This window comes from Brachyistius frenatus, unplaced genomic scaffold, assembly GCF_029030835.1.
Source record: "Brachyistius frenatus isolate BFR_SWC_R1_liver_20210118 unplaced genomic scaffold, ASM2903083v1 Contig_35, whole genome shotgun sequence".
Classification (NCBI taxonomy): domain Eukaryota; kingdom Metazoa; phylum Chordata; class Actinopteri; family Embiotocidae; genus Brachyistius; species Brachyistius frenatus.
The window spans coordinates 1,108,048-1,126,931 of NW_027210634.1; the positions used below are offsets into that span (position 1 = coordinate 1,108,048).

Below are 18,884 nucleotides of genomic sequence, written 5' to 3' on the forward strand. Positions count from 1 at the left end.
AAAAAAAAAAAAGAGAAAGAAAAGAAACATCATCAAATATAAAACAAAAATTTTAAAATACATTATGCATGTGCCGTTGAACAGGGGGAATCAGTTTCTCTAGTCAGACACTTTCATGATTATAAAGAAATTTGCCCCCCCCCCCACACCCAAAATCACATCTTCATCCTCTCATCATACCACAGCTGAACATCTTTTCTTCCTCCATAGTGGGAACAGAAACCCGGTTTAAGGCCCCCCCCCCAAAAAAAAAAAAAAAAAAGAAAAAACACAAAACAGGGTGATGGATCTGCATGATGTCACATTTCAGTCACAGGAAAACGTGGATCACAGTATATTTTCATATACAGTAGACAGTAGGCGGACCATCCTCGAAACATCAGGTGGAAAATGTTTTTTGTTTTGTTTTGTTTTTCCCCCCCACCCAACTGTAAACTAACAACAACTTGCGTTAGACACTCTGATCCAAACATATCGAACTGACATTTTTTTTTTTTTTTTTTTTTTAACATACTGAACTTACGGTAAAACAAAAGACATCCATGACCTATCTATGAATAAGATCGTCCAGAAAAACAACATCCATCCCCCGTCGTCCTTTACTGGTTCTGTGATTTAATTATTATTATTATTATTTTTTTTAAATCGGGACACTGGGAGGAGGAGATCACTCACTTGCTGTTAAAAACAGGGAAACATGCTTTCTGAACCGACAACAGAAAAGATAAGAAAAACAAACAAAAAAAAACAACCACAGGCACCGAACCCAAACAGTAGCATTCAGGTTAATTTAAAACAGTATGACCAGGCAATGAGGGTTAACTGAACAGAAAAGGCTGTGTGTGTGTGTGTGTGTGTGTGTGTGTGTGTGTGTGTGTGTGTGGAGGCAGGCAGGCAGGCAGGCGGCGGGGGGGGGGGGGGGAGCATAAGGTGACTTACGCCGCCGCCGCCGCCTCCTTTGAGCCGCCAGCAGAGGGGGGGCGAGGAGAAAGACAGGGCAAGCATGCAGCACACCACACCGCTTGGAAAAAAAAAAAAAACTAAAGAGACCCCCGAGCTGCTGCTAAATTAAATTTAAAAAAAAATAAATCTAACAAAAAAGGGAAGAAAGCCTGAGCCACCCGATGATAGGGAGAGGGGGCGGGGCCGTGGAGGTGAGGGAGGAAAGGGAGGGGGCGTGGTCAGAGAGTATTAGAAGGAGGGAGGTGGGCGTGGTCAGAGAGAGGAACAGACACCGGAAAAAAAATGAACCGTGTCGGATGAGGAGTGATGGCGAGTGAAACCCCCCCCCCCACGTCATCCATCGCTCGTTCCCTCCTCCCTCCGGCTGCTCCTCGAGGCGAGGGGTGAGGTGATCGTGGTGAGGAGAGAAGCGATGACGCGGGACGACTCACAACCATTCAAGGTCGAACCACAGAGAACACACAGATAGACATGATTTTGGACACTTCTGTCGGGTGAAACCTGCAAATACAGAGGTGGTTTTTTTTTTTTTCTCGTTTCGTTTCAGCGAATACGAGCGTCTCGCTGCGTCGTGTGAGCGCAGATGAGTCTCTCTCTCTCTCTCACACACACACACACACACACACACACACACACACACACACACACACACACGGCTTCAACCGGGCTGGTCTGCAGTCCGCGGGCCTCCTCCTGTTGGTCTCGTTCCTGTCTCTGACCGCACCCTCTGCCGAATGCATGCGTGGGTCGCAGTGGGGTGGGGGGGGGAGTGGGAGGTGGGGGGGAGGGAGGGAGAGGGGGAGGTCAAAGGAAAAGAAGTGTCAGAGCGAGGAGTCGGAGGGGCTGGCGGGCGTTGAGAGCGAGGAAGCTGACAAATCCTCGGTCACGACCGCGCAAGCGGAGTTAGTTCCATTAAAGAAGCAAAGCTTTTTTTTTTTTTTTTTTTTGCCGGGAAACGACATAAAGCAACTTGCGCGCTGCTGAATGTGTTAAAAGGATGGAAAAGTTATGAGCGCTGAAAATTTAGTTGGATTTCCGTTATCGTCGCATCGCAGGGTTCTGCAGAAGAAGCGTAAAATTTAAAAAAAAAAAACACGCCAATACGTATTTATTGGGGTTTTTTTGGTTGTTTTTTTTTTTTTCCTGCGTTCTAATCGGCCGTCTAGTCTCAGGTCGTCTTTCTTTCTCTCTCTGACTCAGCGAGCGTATGAGGGAACGTGGTGGTTTTCTCCGAGGCTGCTTGCCCTGCCATTCCCCAGCCAGCCTCACACTTTTAGGAATCTGCAATATAAAAAAAAAAAAAGAAAAAAGAAAAAAAAAAAAGGAAAAAAAAGAAAGAAAAGGAAACAACAAACAAACAAATACAAAACAAAACAAAAATGACAAAAAGAAAAGTTAGCTTTTAAAGGTAACTCAAGTAATAAAAAAATAAAATAAAAAAAAGACAGCAAACCCAAATATTCAGATATGGAGAAGAGGTCATTGCATATATGACTTTAAAGTGACGAGACTGTGGTGACGGCGTGAATGTCATCATCGTAACCTCCCAGAAGTGTATCTGTTGATTTAAGAGCCTTTCAGCTTTTTCCACTCCAGTGTTTTTGATTGAATGCATGTTAAAATGCAGCGTTGTCACAACATGCTGAAATCCTGTCAAATTCCCACAAAATAATGCAGCATGCATCGAATTTCAAAAGGCCTTCGAAAGAAAAAAAAAAAATATTACAGTGTGTGACTTTTTGGAATTAGATTTGCGTCCAAATTTTCAAAATATCAAATTAAAAAAAATTGTATTTGAGAAATGAGACAAAATATTTTCCCATAAAATATTGGTCTTCTATTTTTCTGTTTGTCCTTTTCGGTTACACTTCACCTCCCAATAGTTCACACAATTCCACAAATATTTTTTTGCAAGTTTTTAAGTTCACTTTTTTTTCCCCCGCTTCAGTGAAATTCTCTCAAATTCATAATAATGTTTTATGTTTAAGAAATGTTGTTAAAAAAAAAAAAAAGACATTGCCACAAATCAAATTCCATATAAACTTCACTAAAGAAAAAAATGAAGTCGTCTAAAAAGTAAAACTTGTAACTTGCAAACAAAATATTTTTCATAAATTATGGTTCTTTTTTTTTCTGTTTAGATGTCCTTTTTTTTTTATTATTATTTTTTTTTACATGGACTCAATTTATACACATTTTTTGCCAGTTTTGAGATTCGCTTTGCTTCGGTGAAATTCTCTCAAATAATTTTTTGTTGTTGTTTGTTTGTTTGATATTTAACAAAATTTAGTTTTGGAGAAAAAAATAAATAAAAACGGACACAAATCTTAATTCCATATAACCTGTGTGTTTACAGCACTGACGTAAAACGACATGCTGCAGATCAGAGCTCCGTGCTGCGCCGGGTAACGAGCCCACAACGCTGATTTAAAAAAAAAAAAAAAAAAAAAAACGAGCGACAGGAAGTTGGACCGAAGGCCCGCGTCGTGACTCATGAACGAGATGATGTCTGAATTAATGCGGAATCTTTTAAAAGTGGCGCAGGACGTGTTATCGAAAGGCGGCGAAGTGAAATGAGGCGGCGGCCACACACGCCATGCTGTTACAGTGAACGGAGGCGCCGCTCAAGAGAACGCATGCAAAAGAAAAGAAAAGAAAAAACACGAAGCTTTTTATTTTTTTTTTTTTTAAGTCATGAGCAGCTCCATATCTCAGCCCGGTCTCACCACATAGCTCAGTACAGCTAATTCTCAGTCCTTTTATTCCGTTACCCACTGGCCTGGAAAAAAAAAAAAAAAAGGACCAAAGCAGCCTAAAACTATCTCTATCAAAAGTTAAATTTAAAAAGGGAAAGAAAACATCTTAATATGGGCCTATAACTGTTAATAATTTGATCAATTGTACTATAAAATGAACCCTTACAGGGCAGAATAATTACTTTCACAACTTGTTCCTGTTGTCACGGCGCTATAATTAAATCTACAGCATGCAACACTTTGAGGGGCACAGTTTTTTTTTTTATTTTCCTTTGACTTTAGCCTACAAAAATATCTCTTCATATGTATTCATATTATACAGCAGATTTTACATTACATTTGCATGATTGCACACGGAGCATGCTTTTCCTTTTTGGGTACAACAAGTGAGCGAAAAAAAAACACGATAAACTCGCTGCGATGATTTGGACTTTCACTCGCTGCTCGTCGTCAAACATTCACTCGGCTGAGCGTCCCGATTTGTTTTTCCACGCGGATTTCAAATATTTGGAAAAAGTTGTGGATCAGATTCTTGATTGGAAGTTTATTAGATTGGAACATCTTAAATGAAATGAAAATATCTGCGTGCGTTTTGGAAATGCACAGGTTGATCAGCGGTCCCCGTCGTGCAGAGCTCTGGCTGGGGTAGGGGGGGTGTCGTGTATTATTTTAAAAGGCCACTAGGTGGCACGAGAGGGAACTACAACTACGGCTCGTGTTCAGTGTGACTTTTCCTAAACATTACAGACATTGCATTACAGTGGCACACTCGCACTTATCTGCCACGTTGAGGCACAACGGACTAATCTGATTGGTCCTTCCCTTTCTGGAAAGACAGGAAGTGTGTGTGTGTGTGTGTGTGTGTGTGTGTGTGTGTGTGTGTGTGTGTGTGTGTCTGAGCTACCAGTCTTTTAATCTCTGCAACTTGCCGCGCTCGTTTGAATGGAAACTTGCGGACTCACAGTAATAACGACGAAACAAACTGTCCTGGCATGAACTTGCGTGGAGTTAAATGTATGTCATAGCACCTTTGGCATTTGTTTCCAAAAACACCTCGACGTAGGACGTGGGGACGTATCCCTCCTCGTCCTGGTTCCTGCGCACTCGCGTCCAGCCGTCTCCTTTGTCCTCCTCTATGACGTACAGCAGCTCGCCCTCGGTCACCGAGATGGTGCCCTCGTTGTGACCTGCGGGGAGGAAGGAAAGGGAAGAGAAGTGAGGGTGGGGGGGGAAAAAAAAAAAGGAAAGATAGGAGAACAACAACAACAACAACAAACCCTGTTCACTTTGAAGAACTACTTGGAACTAACTTTGCGTAGGTTTAGTCATTTAATTTGTAGGTCCGATTTCTACGAAAGAGGAGGTGAAACCAGACGGTGTTTGGGACGAAAATGTAATCACAGAACTGTAATTTAAGAAGTCTGGAGTCATTCGGCTGCTCAGGAAAAAGGGCAGCAGAAGTCCAACCCGCACGTCGACAGACAACAGCAGAACGCAAAAACCGGCTTCAGGTTCACTTCTCACTTCTTCAGCAATAAACCGCACATTTAAGAAACCGATGAAGGTCGGTATCAAATTGTCCGGCTCAGTCTTAATATTTAAATGACTTTTTTAATTTTTTTTATTCGTGAAATCCGGCCCATCAATTACAAAAGCCAACTTTATTTTACAGATGCGGTATTAGCCACGTGTTTCTCTACCACCGTTGGAATTTTGCGACTGCGAGGTTGCACCGTTTTCACATATTAAATACCAAAAATCAGTACGTTCGACCGGTGGTTTGAGACTCTTCAAAGCACCGCGTAATTTAAAGGCATAAAAATAAAAAAAAAACACAAAAAAACAACAACAATCCTCTACAGAAATCTGGTTTTTTTCTTTTCTTGCATCTTTCTTGCGAAATACAGATTTTACAGTTTATAAAAGTAACGAAATAGGCTGTGAAATACTCGATGTTTTAAGGAATCGACTTAATTAAAAAAAAAAAATTAAACTAGATATTTTCACCCTCTGAAATTGTTTCAAAGGAGACAAAAATAGATAAAAGAAATCACTGTCCTCAACCCGTGACTATACCGAGGCCATGAGGGGGGTCGCAATTAGATTTTGCCTCAAGCAGTACATTCGACTTTAAGAGTATAAAAGCTGTACTGTGACGTCGCTGTGTTGCTGGACTTTGGTGGCTTCGTGCCACGCCGCGCTGTGGTTCTGTTGGCTTTTCTTCTTTTTTGTCCTCGTCCGCACTTCCTGTTTTTCCTTTTTTTAATATCGACACCGTGCTGCTGAGAGGCTTTTAATAATGTAGGTCATGAAACAAGGCCGCGCGGAGGTGCGGGCCCTCTCTCCGGTCGTGGCGTGATATAATTCATTTATAAGACTCTAATTCACTTCTGCTGGGATTTTGCTTATTTCTGGGACCCTTCTTCTCTCCTTTCTTCTTGTTGCTGATTGGATGGTTTTTCCATTGATTTTTTTTAATTTTTTTTAATGCGATTTTCAGCTTCTGTCATCTGGGCGTTTCTGATTATTACCGACAGCAGACTTTTTAAATAAATGCGGTACTTTGGCATTAATGCATCATTACCAATATTTAAAAAGCTTGCGAAGCTGAAATCAGCAGGGGGGGGGGGGGGGAAGTGTCCCATTGTGGTTTTAGTAGACAGACAATGTCGGTAATTTGTCGGCTGTGCAGCAACCGGTGCAGCTACAATATCCATATGGCAAAAGTAAAACGCCTTAAAGTAGGGCATTTATTCACATTACACTGTACAGAATGGGCAGCGTTATATTTGCCACTTCGTTGTCTTTATCTTCTCACACACAGAGGAGAGTTCATCCTCCCTCAGCTCGACGGATCGGAGCTCTTTAAAGCATCTCGTTGTGTATTCTTTGGAGAATCTTCCAAATCTGATACTGAAAATAGTGCAAGCGGAGAAATGACTGAGTTTTTCTATGCAAACTCCTCCTCCACATGTTTCCACGGAGAGGTCACACCTCCACTCCTCCTCATTTCAAGGAATCCGATTCTCTCTCCCCCCCCCCTCCCTCCCCCTCCTTCCTCTTCGCTGAGAGTCGGCTTCAACCTATTTACAGAAATAACAAGACCTCGCCGGCGGCAGCGGCCAATCAACAGAGAGCCTGAGTGCGGAGCTCCGTGGTTACATGAAACCCTTTCGATTTCAAAAGGCGCCGTTTACCTTCGAAGGGGTACAAGGCCTTGCAGGTGCCGATGGTGGGCAACGTCTCCTCGTCGTCGAACTCGTCGTCGAACTCCGGCGGGGTGGAGGTGAGGTTGGGGTTGGGGGCGGGGTTGGGGTTGGCGGCGGGGATGGCTTTGACCTGAGTCTCCGAGTTCTGCTCCTCCGTGTAGCTGCCGTCCGGGCTGCTCGGGGGCCAACACACACACAGTAAATACACACTGTGAAAACATACGTCGTTTTCTTCCGACAAAAATGAAGGGAAAAAAAAAAAAAAAAAAATAATAATAAAAAAAAATTAAAAAAACGGTGCGTGCGTCGTTTTTTTTTTTTTTTTTTGCGCGGTGGCCGATTGTTTGTCAGAGTCTACCATACCTCTCTCTGTCCTGCGCACAGTTGTTGCTCACTGCTGTGTTGTTCTGGGTCTCATAGAGTCCACTTCTCCGGTGCGAGTCGCTCTTCGACGGCATCCTCTCCTCCACCTCCGCTAACCAGCCCTGAAACACGCACGCCGTCGTTTACCGATGTGTTTTGTCGGCTGCTTGTCTTACCAGCTACAAGACGGCCTGACGTTTGTCTGAAGAATTGAGAAATTCTTTTTTTTTGTTGTTGTTGTTGTTGTTTTTGCCTTTTTATTTACGAGGTTAAACCCGAGCGGCAACCAGCGGCGACGTCGCCCGTCGGTTCCTGGATCTGTCAATCAAACAGACACGCCCCCTCGCCCGAAAACACGGCTTCTTGAAGCTCATCTTATAATTAACGACGGGATTTATTTGCAGATGGATGACCGGAAAACTCATCTTCAAGAGTGAATTCAGTGAATGACGTATCGACTGAGAATTTCATGGCAGAAGTTTGAACGGGAGTCTGTGGAGCTGGAGGCTTTTTGGAGCCTCTAGTGGCCGCTCGGTGGTATTGCATTTTAAGGCTCATTTTTCGGAGCTTTTATATCCAGTCTAGGGTTAAACCGGGACATTGCTCTGGTGCTCCTCTCTCCCTACACAGACCTGGAACATGTAGCCCCCACCTCACCCCCCCTCCTCCTTCCTCACTCCTCCTGCATCACATCTTCTCCTAATATGGACGAAGCGGCAGGCTTCTTTTTTTTTTTTTTTTTTTTTTTTTTTAATGCCTCCCCAGCAGGGAGGTGTGCGCCCGAGGCTCCTCATTATTTACGTCTTTCAGATAAACCAAACAAGGTCCCTTCTCCAACACTAACACAGAGAGGACACTAACCTCAAACTTCTGCACTTCAAACTGGAGCTTCTCGATGTTCTGGCCGATTTCCGATAGCCGGGGGTCGACGCTGGTCGGGTCGCCCATCTGAGGGTTCTTCACGTACACGTCTTTCATCTTAGTGAGGGCGTCCCTGCGAGAGCATAATTACAGCCTCTGAGCCTTTGGTTGCGTGTTAAGGAGGTACATACAAATATTTCTTCTAATAACAGGAAGGTGAAAGGGGAGGGGGGGGCTCCGATACCTCTGGTCCGTCTCTTTTTGAATGTCTTTGTTCAGTTCGTCGAGCTTTCCCTGCAGCTTCTTCCTCCTCTGCTCCGGTGGCAGGTGACTGAAGTCCTCCGGTCCAGAACCCTGACACCACGAAAAGAAGAAAAGAGAGGAAGGGAGGGGGAAAAAAACAAAAACAAAAAGAAACAAAAACAAAAACAAACAAAAACAGGGACAGAGAGAGAAAAAAAAAAAACTGTAAGAAAACACTTTTATAATCCTTTATTTGCTGATGCTGCCGTTTTAAAACAGTGATCGTCTCTAGTTTAGGTGCAGTATCTCCGTTTCCTGTGAACCCAAGACTCGTGGGGAGGTGGGGAGGCGGGGGAGGTGATTGGGGGAGGCGGGATTGGGGGAGGCGGAGGGAGGCGGGGGGCGTAAATGGACCTCAGCTCACGTAAATGGAGCTCTTGTTATGTTCTGACCACATAATTTATCTGAGGGAGATACTGCAGCCGTTCTCTAACACACACACACACACACACACACACACACACACACACACACACACACACACACACACACACACACACACACACACTCACTCAGAGTTGAGACGTTTTGTCTGTGCGTAGACTCGAGGCCTTTCAACCCTTCAGTCGCCCGCGCCTGCTCTCGCCGCTTGCATCGGAAATGTAATAAACTTATTAGCCGCATCCTTTTTTTTTTTTTTTTTTTTTTTTCCACTGCTCGTATAGTGTTTCGGCGCGAGCGGCCTAATGGGTCCGAGGAGCCGTTCCCCTGACAGGACTGTGCGCTCTTAAAATGGACGTTTGTGTTGAGTGCGAGACGCTGGCTGGACGGAGGGGAAGGCGGGGCGGGGCGGGGCGGGGCGGTGGGGTAATTTCCTGATGAGTCGGTTTCCAGTCTGTGACTGCCCGAGCAGTATGACTCAGCCGGTTCAAACTTTTTCTGCACACCTGGGCGCTGAGGATGGAAATCACCCTGCTCCCTACGAAGCCCGAAAAGCATGCGCAATTTAGTCAATACAGCTTCCAATACCTCTGATCTAGAAAATAAATCTTCGTTAAAATTGTGGCAAAAAAAAAAAATAAGCGAAGACTTATTTTCTTCCATTAAGCGAGGGTTTTGGTCTGGGCTCATTCGAGCTCATTTTATATTCTGTCCTCTTTGTTTTTCTTTCACAATGCCAGTTTTTTTTTTTGCTTTCTTTCGACTCGTCTCACATTTGACTTCCCGGCGGACCCCACCGCCGCTACCGAGTTTTAATTTGTTTATCTCAACAACGCCAAAGTGTGCGAATTAGCTGCTGCTGCAAATATTTATAGCGTGCAGACACGACGACCAGACCTCACCTCTCACTTAGGTTAATGAGGCCGCACGTGCTACCCAAGTAGCTCGCTAAATGGCAGCGTTTGCTTGTTACTCAGCATTCAGCGAAGAGCCAATAACCCTAATAGCAGCAACTAGCTGGATTTATCACTGTTGTGTCTGCAAGTGTTTAGTCGTGTGGTTTTTTTTTTCCATCCACAGAACGATCTGCGGTTTCCCCCCGCTCGTCCGAAGCGAGCCGACGAGCGGGCGAGCCGGTGAACCGTCTCGGGAGGCCCCCGGTCGTAAGCGCTCGTGAGTCAAAAGACAAAACTAAAAACCCTTTCTCGCGCCGCCCGAGCTCCTGCGGGCCCGGAGACGCGCGTCCGAGCGGCCTGTCGCCTCGACGACAGCGTCCTCGTGACGTAGCCGCTCGAGGGCCGAGCGTACCGCGTCAAAGCCAAGAGTTTCACGAGCGCCATTTAAAAGCTTGCCGATAACTCGGGACCTGCTGGAGTTTAAACCTCGGGTCGGCGCGCTCGCACGATGCCGTGTTTGTTTGTTTGTTTGTTTGTTTGTTTGTTTCACGTCGAACCTTTCGGGGCTTCCACAGAGTCAGTGGCTTTCTGAATTTGGACTTCTGCTCTCGTCCTGTAACTTCAGAACACCGTTTGAGCTGCGCGGGCTGAAGGGGTCGAGGCCTCGCTGACCGGATCTCACGAGCAGGCGGCGCGGGCCAGAAACCTCTGGAGCACACGGGCTCCAGGATTCACTGCACGTGAGGGTCAAACGCAGCATCTAGGTTACCGTGGCAACCGGAGACGCCTTCGCCCCACATCAGCATGCGACACTTAAAAAAAAAAAAAAACACGGGGCATGCAATATACATCAACAAAGACGTGTCAGTCGTCATGCAGGGGACATGCTCCTCTGCGCAGAGGTCAGAGGTCATTTATTAGTGTTTACTTTTTCTACCCAACTGTCATCTAAAATGCGAAGTGAATTCTACGTGGTTTAATTTAATCAACAAACTAAAACTATAAGCTGACATTTTGTGATTTTCTTGTTTTGTCGTGTTTTTTTTTCTCTCTCTCTGTATGGAATCAAATTTGTTTTTAAAACAACAACAACAACAAATATTTTAAGTAAAAAAATATCGCAATTACATGAAATCAACTGCGTCAGCTTGAAGGAACGGTTTAACATTTCGGGAAATATACTTATTTGTTACATAGTGAAGTTTTAAAAGTGGATTTTATTTTTTTTTTTAAACTTTGAACCGATCCAGGCCTCTAGTTTCCCCTTTATTTCTCGTCTTCACGCTGAGCTCAACTAACTAACTCCTAACAGTAGCTTCATACGTTAAGTGTGTAAATAATATCACCCAACACAGGATCAAAGTAAATGTCCCAAAATGTTGAACTCCTCCTTTAACCCCTCAAAAATGTGTCCCTTACTAAAAAACAAAAAAAAAAAAAAAAAGGTTAGAAACTATTTGATTTTCTGCGGATGTTGCAGCATGGAAGAAAACAAAAACAAACTTTGTGATGAAATTGGCATGCAGGAACCGGTAAGGACGTTAGACTCCAACTTCTAGATTAGTAGTTTGTTACAAGGACGTACAAATTCGTAGAGACAGCGGGAGGGAGGGGAGGGGGGGGGGGGGGACTACCAGACAAAAGACTAAGAGACGGACAAAGGTTATAAAACAGCCGAGTAAATGTGATCACCTCGATGATACTCCGGACGTGGGAATTGAGTGTGAGCTGCACCACAGAGACCACAGACACAGTTTGTTTGTTTTTAGGACAGGGCGGTGATGGGGGGGGGGGGGGGGGGGGGGAGAGAGACAAGACGAGAACACAACCACAACATGAAAAAAAAAACCCCAAAAAAACACACAAACAGCAAAAAATAACATACAAATGAGACAACGGCAACTCTGCTCCGCGGTCGTGTGACGGCAAAGGAGATTCAAGAGAATTTAGCTTCCGAAAGAAGAAAAAAAAAAAAAGCAAATAAAAGAGCACATGGCGGCGTACAGGACTTTTTTTTTTTTTTTTTTTTTTTTTTTTTTTTTTTTTTTTTTTTTTTTTTTTTTTTTTTTTTTTTTTTTTTTTTTTTTTTTTTTTTTTTTTTTTTTTTTTTTTTTTTTTTTTTTTTTTTTTTTTTTTTTTTTTTTTTTTTTTTTTTTTTTTTTTTTTTTTTTTTTTTTTTTTTTTTTTTTTTTTTTTTTTTTTTTTTTTTTTTTTTTTTTTTTTTTTTTTTTTTTTTTTTTTTTTTTTTTTTTTTTTTTTTTTTTTTTTTTGTTAACAATGTGTTACTGGGAGGACGTGACATGCGTGCTGTTTTCATGCCGCTACGGTCGTGCGGTTATACGGGTCATGCTTACCAGCTTGAGAGAAAGCTTCATGGGGGGAGGGGAGGGGGGGGTGGGTGGGGGGAAGAGGAGAGAGAAATGGCGGGGGGAGCAGGAGAGAGAAAGAGACAACAGACACAAGTCAGCATCAAGAGAATATCACGGCCATTTTCTTTCATTTTTCCTTTCAAACACAAATAGTCCACCTGAATTATTATTATTATTTTTCTTTTATGTATATATTAATGCTTTACGTTTGCCAGACTTCACCAAATGAGGAAAAGAGCGCTTTAAAAGGCTGAAGGATTTTGGATGTTTATGCTCTTCTTTTTTTTTTTTTTTTAAAGCGGCTATTTCGGACCACTAAAAGGCCCCCCCCCCCCCCCGTCTCTTTTCTGATGTGGTGATGTTTGGCATCCGTAACGGGATGGATTGAATGAAAAATGGGAAATAAGTTGGCGAAACGAGGGGCCAACCTACTGCACAAGCACGAGGTTGAAAAAAAAAAAAAAAAGGATGAGGGAAGTTTGAGGGGGGGGGGGGAGACAGGTGGAAGTAAATGTAGAGCAGAGAAGGAGAAGGAGGAGAAGAAGAAGAAGTAGAGGGAGGGTGACAGCGACAGGGGCGGATGTACTCTTTACTTCGTGATCCCACCCTCTTTCTCGCTCTTTCTCTCGCTGCCAAACGCGATGACACGCGAGGGACAGCAGAGGGCGCCAAAAAAGCATGTTACGACAACAGAGGGGTCTGCGTGTGGGGGACATGGAGGCAGAAACTTGTACACAGATGGGCTGGAGAGACGCTTTGAAAAATCGACTAATCGGGTCTTTTTTTATAATATATATATATATATATATATATATTATAGATTAAAGTAAAGGCAGAAAACAAGAAAAACGGCGTAATCGTGAACTTAAAAGGCAAGTAGGGTGGAAATAAAAAAAACAACACAAAAATGGTTGTAAAAGTGTTTTAACAGCCTTTTTTTTTTTTTTTTTTTTTTTACATCACTTGCTGAGAAACATGTGAGCCCACAATAGAAGGAAGAGGGAGGGAGGAGCAGGTTAACGACCACTGGCCGGTGGAGCCGGAGCAGATGACCGATAATCCTGTTAGGGGCTCACGCTGCTGCGCTGGCGAGCTCCACTCACTTTACTCCAATTAATCGAGTCGTCCACCTGGAAGGGCCTGTTACGGTCCTCCCCGTGACTCCTTGTGAACACGACCTCACCCCCCCCACCTTCACACATGTGAGGTACTCAGAATTACATGTCCTTATTGATTCCCTGACGTCCCCGAGGCAGGATTAAATGCCGCACGGACATGGGTCCGGCGTGTTCCTCGTTTTCGGCTTGTGGTGAGTCAGATATGGAGTTTGGGTATAAGAGAAATTCTTTTTTTTAATTTAGGCCTTGGCCTCGAATCTAGAAATGTAAAAGTGACATTTTGGACTAAAGCGAAAGATTAAAGTGAAAGTCCTTTCAGAGTTCTTTTCGCAGGCTTATGAATAAAAGCTGTTCATTATATATTTAACAAATGCTTTTAGATTTAAAAGAGAAATCTCTTAAGTTGATTTTTTTTTTTTTTTTATTTTTTACATTCATTCGAAGTGCAAATAGCAAAAATCTAGCCGACACATATTTTGCTTGCAAAAAAAAACGTCCAATGCAGTGACACTGCCTGCACATGTCTGCGTTTCTTTTCACAATGCTAGTCATTTTAGGATTTCTTTGTTTGCGGTGCAGCCAATTTCCTCTTTTTTCATCCCTTTTTCATAAAATGTACGTAACTATATCATCATCGTATCAAAGAAATGCGCTTTCTTGGAAGTCGAAATCACACGTGGTTTTGCAGAATAGCTGCAATCGCTGAGTAAAATCTAAAAGGCCGTAAAATACGAAAGAACATGTTTTGTCTCCGATTGGCTGTTCGCGCTCCGAGCTACAAAGTGTGTTTTTACCCCGTGCGTTCGTTCATCAGAGCGCTCCTCATCGACCACCCAGACAGACACAGATATACAGGTATATAATGGCTCTTACAGACAGATAACAACGCTGCAGTATGGCAGAGCGGCACACAGAAAGCCCTGCTGGGGGTGAATTCTGGGTACTGTAGTCAGAACCCAGATCCAAAGTGTGACCAACACCTCGTCTCGTCATACATCCACCTGTGAGGTTTTAATAAGCGAAGAGGGGTGATTCCTATCCTCACGCCCATAACCACCACCACCACCCCCCCCCCCACCCACACACACACACACACACACACACACATATCCCCAGGTGCTTGTGACACTTTGTGAATTGACCCCTTGTTGATGCTCGGTGGGGGTGAGGGAGGGGGGAAGCCCTGAAACAGCTGCGGGCGAGACAAGGCCAACCTCAAGCTGATACATGTGATGTGGGATGAAGTCATCATCTTCTCCGATCATTCGCCCCGATTTCTACACGTGCCAGAGCCATGTGATCAATACCGAGCCAGCCACAGACACTAGCCTCCTTTGTGAGGACGTTTGTGTTTTTTTTGGGGGGGGGTTGAGGTTTTTTTTGTTGTTTTTTTTTTTTTTTTTTTTTTTGCCTCGTTAATTGTCACGAACAGTCTCCTCCGCGCAGACCGAGTGACAACGATTCTTATGGCCGAGGCTACTGCCTGTGTTGAACGTGGCTTTTTACTAATCACACACATTCACGCTTTAAAATCCAAACACGCGCTCGATTGTCACCGAAACACGCACGCACGCACGCACGCACACACAGAGACATCCGGTGCGGTACTCACGGACGCCCATCGCACACACACTTACAATATATTGCCGTGCTTCGAAAGCATATGTGGGTCGGCCCAGAGTCCTCTTCATGAGCTCTTTGTGATAAATGAGCGAGCGCGGAGATTGCTGCTGTGGTGGTCGTCAAGAGAGAATAAAGCTTTGTCAATGAGAACAACACTGATGTGGGAAAGCTCTTATACTGTATGCGGCCTTAAATTGTCTCCCAAAAAAAAAAAAAAAAAAAGAAAAGAAAAGAAAAAAGAAGCACTTTCTCTCTTTTTTTTTTTTTTTTTTTTTTGCCTTGCCAGACGACACATAAAGACGCGCACAATCACAGCGGCAGCGGATGGATCAGACGGCTAAATGTGCGGCGCGCAGAGGCTCTCCTGCAGCGGGAGACATCCGTCCTCTGTGCAGAGACACGACACCCGGCCTCCACAGGCACCACTACGACTACTGTCGTCTCTGATGGGATACGAGGTTCTGCTTGCAGGAGGTGGCCGCATTTTTTTAATTTTTTTTAATTTTTTTTATTGATTTGCCTGCAGCTGTATCCACAAAATATAACAAAAGTAAGGTTTTGTAACTCGTTTTTACTTTGCAAATTCTTCAAAAAGTGTTTCTACAAAGTCAAAGACTTTTAAGACATTTTTTCAAAAACTAAGCAGGTATAATATGGCCTAGAAATAGTGTAGTTTTCACTACAATAATGTTTTATGATATAGGTGAACTGTAACCAGATAAAAGGACAAAAGCAATGGATGGATTCACCGATGATAAATGATTTAATTATTGAAGTTCGACAGTAGCCTCCTACACTTAAAATCCAATTTTGCAACAATCCCTCTTTGAACTTAAACATCTCCTACAATCAGACACAAAAAGCTGTTTATAGCTACATTTCCTGCGAGTACATAAAAATAAGACTTTTTCAACAGCCTTTTTTAGCTTCAGCCTCTTAGACTAAAAGACTTTGCAAAATGTAAGATATAATAATAATAATAATAATAATAATAATCCTTCTGTCTCAAGTGCCGTAGGCCTGTGCAATAAAAACCATTTTTAAAAAAAGGTTTGTACTTGTTAACTTTGTTTGCCCAGATGGATGCAGGCTTGTTTGTAAAAGTGCTGAGGAATTGCCCCGACTCGCTACCAGCAGCTGTTCAGAGGCATCAGCACCGAACTGCTTGTTTACAGGATTAATCACGCTCCTCCTGTTGTCTTTTGTTTGTAGATTTATTCCAAAAAGAACGCAATCATAATAGAAAAAAAAAAAAAAAAAAATGTTGACTAAATCAAGCAGCATCTAAATCCATATAAAAACAAACAGGTAACTGTCGTGAGACGTGACCAGATGTGGAATTTAATTAAACGTATTGTCATGAGATATGAGCTAATTAAAAATCGAAAGCTGAAGGGCTTTCTACTCATTATGTTTCTGACCTTTTCTAACCTCAAAACCAGTAAGGTCAAACTTCAATCGTTTGAATCGGTGTACACTTGAAAACAATGAATCTTATTTAACTCTGTACCTTTTTATTTTTGATCACTCTTCTCGAGAGCTGTTGCAGCACTTCCGCTTTCAGAAAACGTGCACTTCCTGCTCCATCACACTTCCCCTTATATTTTCTCTGATATATCTCCCTTCGATCATTTCCTCTACGATATACTCACTCGCTGCACCGCATTGTTCTCCGGCCTTTTTTTTTTTTTAGAGGTCACGTTAGCACCAATTCATGCTCTTTGTTTTTACTTTGAGAAACTGCTGCCATTTCAAATCACCAGCGTAAGACAAAAAGAAAACTGTATTTGTGGTCGGTCCGGAAGGAACCTCGTGAGTTGCCGCCCATTCCTGAGGCCAGGGACAGCTGGAGGGTGAAGTGCGTGACGGGAAGGCGTGCTTGGACTTGTTGCCCAGTGACTCCATTGCAACACACGCTGGACTTTCAAGCGGGAACCGGTGATGACACTCGCTGGTGCTGATATAAAAAAAAAAAACCAACCAAAAAAAACCACCTGCCAGGAAGCTTTCTAAACTTACTCTGCCAGCCCACGATATCAACCACTTGATTCATTATGAGAGGTTTGATCCTCTTCTTTTTGTGCTTTGCCTCATGTCACGTGCAAAAAAAACAACAAAAAAACAATCTGCCTCCAGCTTAAGACTGCAGAGAAAGAGCGCAGGGAGCGACTGCAGTGCATGGAGATGCTACTGCCGAGACCGCTCAGGAGTCTTTGTTACTTTCTGTCAGAAAGGGGAGGGGAGTGGGGGGGGGGGAGGTGGGTGAGAGGGACTGTCATTGTGAGCACAGTTAATTGGAAGAATGAAGGGACGAGATGAAGAGACTGCTGGGTGAGTCAGACGAGTACCATGGATTCAGAGTTATGCGCTACAGAAGCATGCTGGAGAAGCACAAAGGCTGAGCACTGTATGAGTGAAGGTGAGACATTTTGCTTCTTTTAGGACGGTCGAATTTTTTTAGGAAGTCCCGAACGGCAAATTTGCGAAAACTAAAAGCTACGAGGTGCGATCAGAAAGTGACGGGACCGCGCCCATAACAACCGCATCGGAATTAAATATAGCCGCCACCCACTTCAAAGTTAGTCCCCCTTTGCGTAGTGACACAACGCCGTAAGCGCGTCAACCACCAATCAATCGCTTCGGATCTCCTCCACTGTGTCAAACAGGGACACCCCTGAGCTTCAACCTCCATTTTTGGAGAGTAGAAAAGAAGTCGCGGGGGAGAAAAAAAAAAAAAAAATCCAATCTGCTGAGTGAGGAGGGTGGAGAGCGACGATTGTGTTGTTGAAATTGCAAATGAAAAAAATAAAAAAAATACGCGTGTGACTCCGGTGCTGATGTCGGTAAAGCGTCGCAATTTGGCGCGCTCGCTCCGGAAAGCTACAGCTTCCTGCTGCTCAATGCTGTGCTGCGCGGCGTTCGAACGCTACGGGAACTCTTTGATCGCACCTCGTGTAATTGGCTACTCCTGCGCACTGTTATGCTGGGTCACGCTGCCTACATATAAAAAAAAAAAAAACAACATATAAACTCATTTACCGGTAACAGAAGTAACAATCGATCACGTGCTTCACGATGTCGGCAACGTGACCTTCGGGAGAGATAAGCGTCGGCACAACTTTCTGCCTTGGGAATCGCTTCACCCATACAGTGCAGCAGCTACAGGTGTGGACACACACACACACACACACACACGCACGCACACACACACACACACACACACACGTGCACAAAAGCTTTGCTGGACACATGCACACTTACCCCTCGCCTCAGGCTCCGGAGGCAGTGCATTTTGGGTTTGGAGGTCATGAAGTCGTTGAGGCGGTGGGAGAGGGGCTCCTTGTGCTGCTTGGGAGACTGGGGGTCGTTGGGAACAGCAGAGGGTGAGGGCGGGGATGAGGCTGGGGGGGCGGGTGGGGGCTGGTGGGGGGACGTTAACAGGGACATAAGCTACCAGTAAGAGAGGGAGCCGTGACGGAGAGGAGGAGGAGGAGGAGGAGGAGGAGGAGGAGGAGGAAGAGGAAAAACGTGGAAGAAGAAGAAGAAGGGGGCGAGAATCCAACGTAAAAAAGACAAAGGAGGAAAAGGAGGAGGGAACACAAAACGAAATAAATAAGCCTCCTACAAATATTAAAAAAAATAACACACAACAGAAAACCCAAAATGGAACGTAAAAAGACAACCGAAAGGAACGTCAAACCTAGTATATGAGTTGTTATGTTGTTGGGGGGGGGGGGGGGACGGGACTAATTGTCCAACACATAAAAACGTCCAAAAAAAAAAACCCAACCAGAGTGAGTAGGAAGAATAAAAATGTATTAAAGCAAGCAGCTGCAAACAAAGCAAACAGCAAAGAGTTTCAGTCAAAGCGCATGCCGGCTTCCATTTTAGAAATCCTCTTTCCATTTTTATTTTTTTTTTTAATTTTTTTTTATTATTTTAGAATTTTTGTTGTTCTTTCCCGAACCTCTTCAGCATGTCGGCAGAGAAATTCCCCGCGTCCCCAGGGACATCAGCCGCTGAATTCGAGGCCGCCGCCAGA

General features: G+C 43.9%; 1 protein-coding gene across 26 annotated transcripts in view; it reads right to left on the bottom strand.

Annotated features, from left to right (window-relative positions):
* Positions 1–1,288: 1,288 nt before the first annotated feature.
* Positions 1,289–18,884, bottom strand: part of fnbp1b (formin binding protein 1b) — a 62,334-nt gene continuing 44,738 nt past the window's right edge. For 3 of the 26 annotated variants that reach the window (XM_069700837.1, XM_069700833.1, XM_069700831.1), the window contains 10 exons: positions 18,104–18,292; positions 14,857–14,949; positions 12,087–12,101; positions 11,425–11,460; positions 8,397–8,506; positions 8,153–8,285; positions 7,292–7,413; positions 6,917–7,101; positions 4,748–4,906; positions 1,289–1,690 (listed from right to left, as the gene is read on the bottom strand). In XM_069700837.1, the coding sequence (XP_069556938.1) occupies positions 1,566–1,690; positions 4,748–4,906; positions 6,917–7,101; positions 7,292–7,413; positions 8,153–8,285; positions 8,397–8,506; positions 11,425–11,460; positions 12,087–12,101; positions 14,857–14,949; positions 18,104–18,292 (1,167 nt within the window). In that variant the 3' untranslated portion in view covers positions 1,289–1,565. Of the gene's footprint in view, positions 2,245–3,223; positions 4,907–6,916; positions 7,102–7,291; positions 7,414–8,152; positions 8,286–8,396; positions 8,507–11,424; positions 11,461–12,086; positions 12,102–14,856; positions 14,950–18,103; positions 18,293–18,884 lie in introns of those variants that run through there. The other 23 variants (XM_069700834.1, XM_069700832.1, XM_069700839.1 and 20 more) reach the window with 18 other exon arrangements.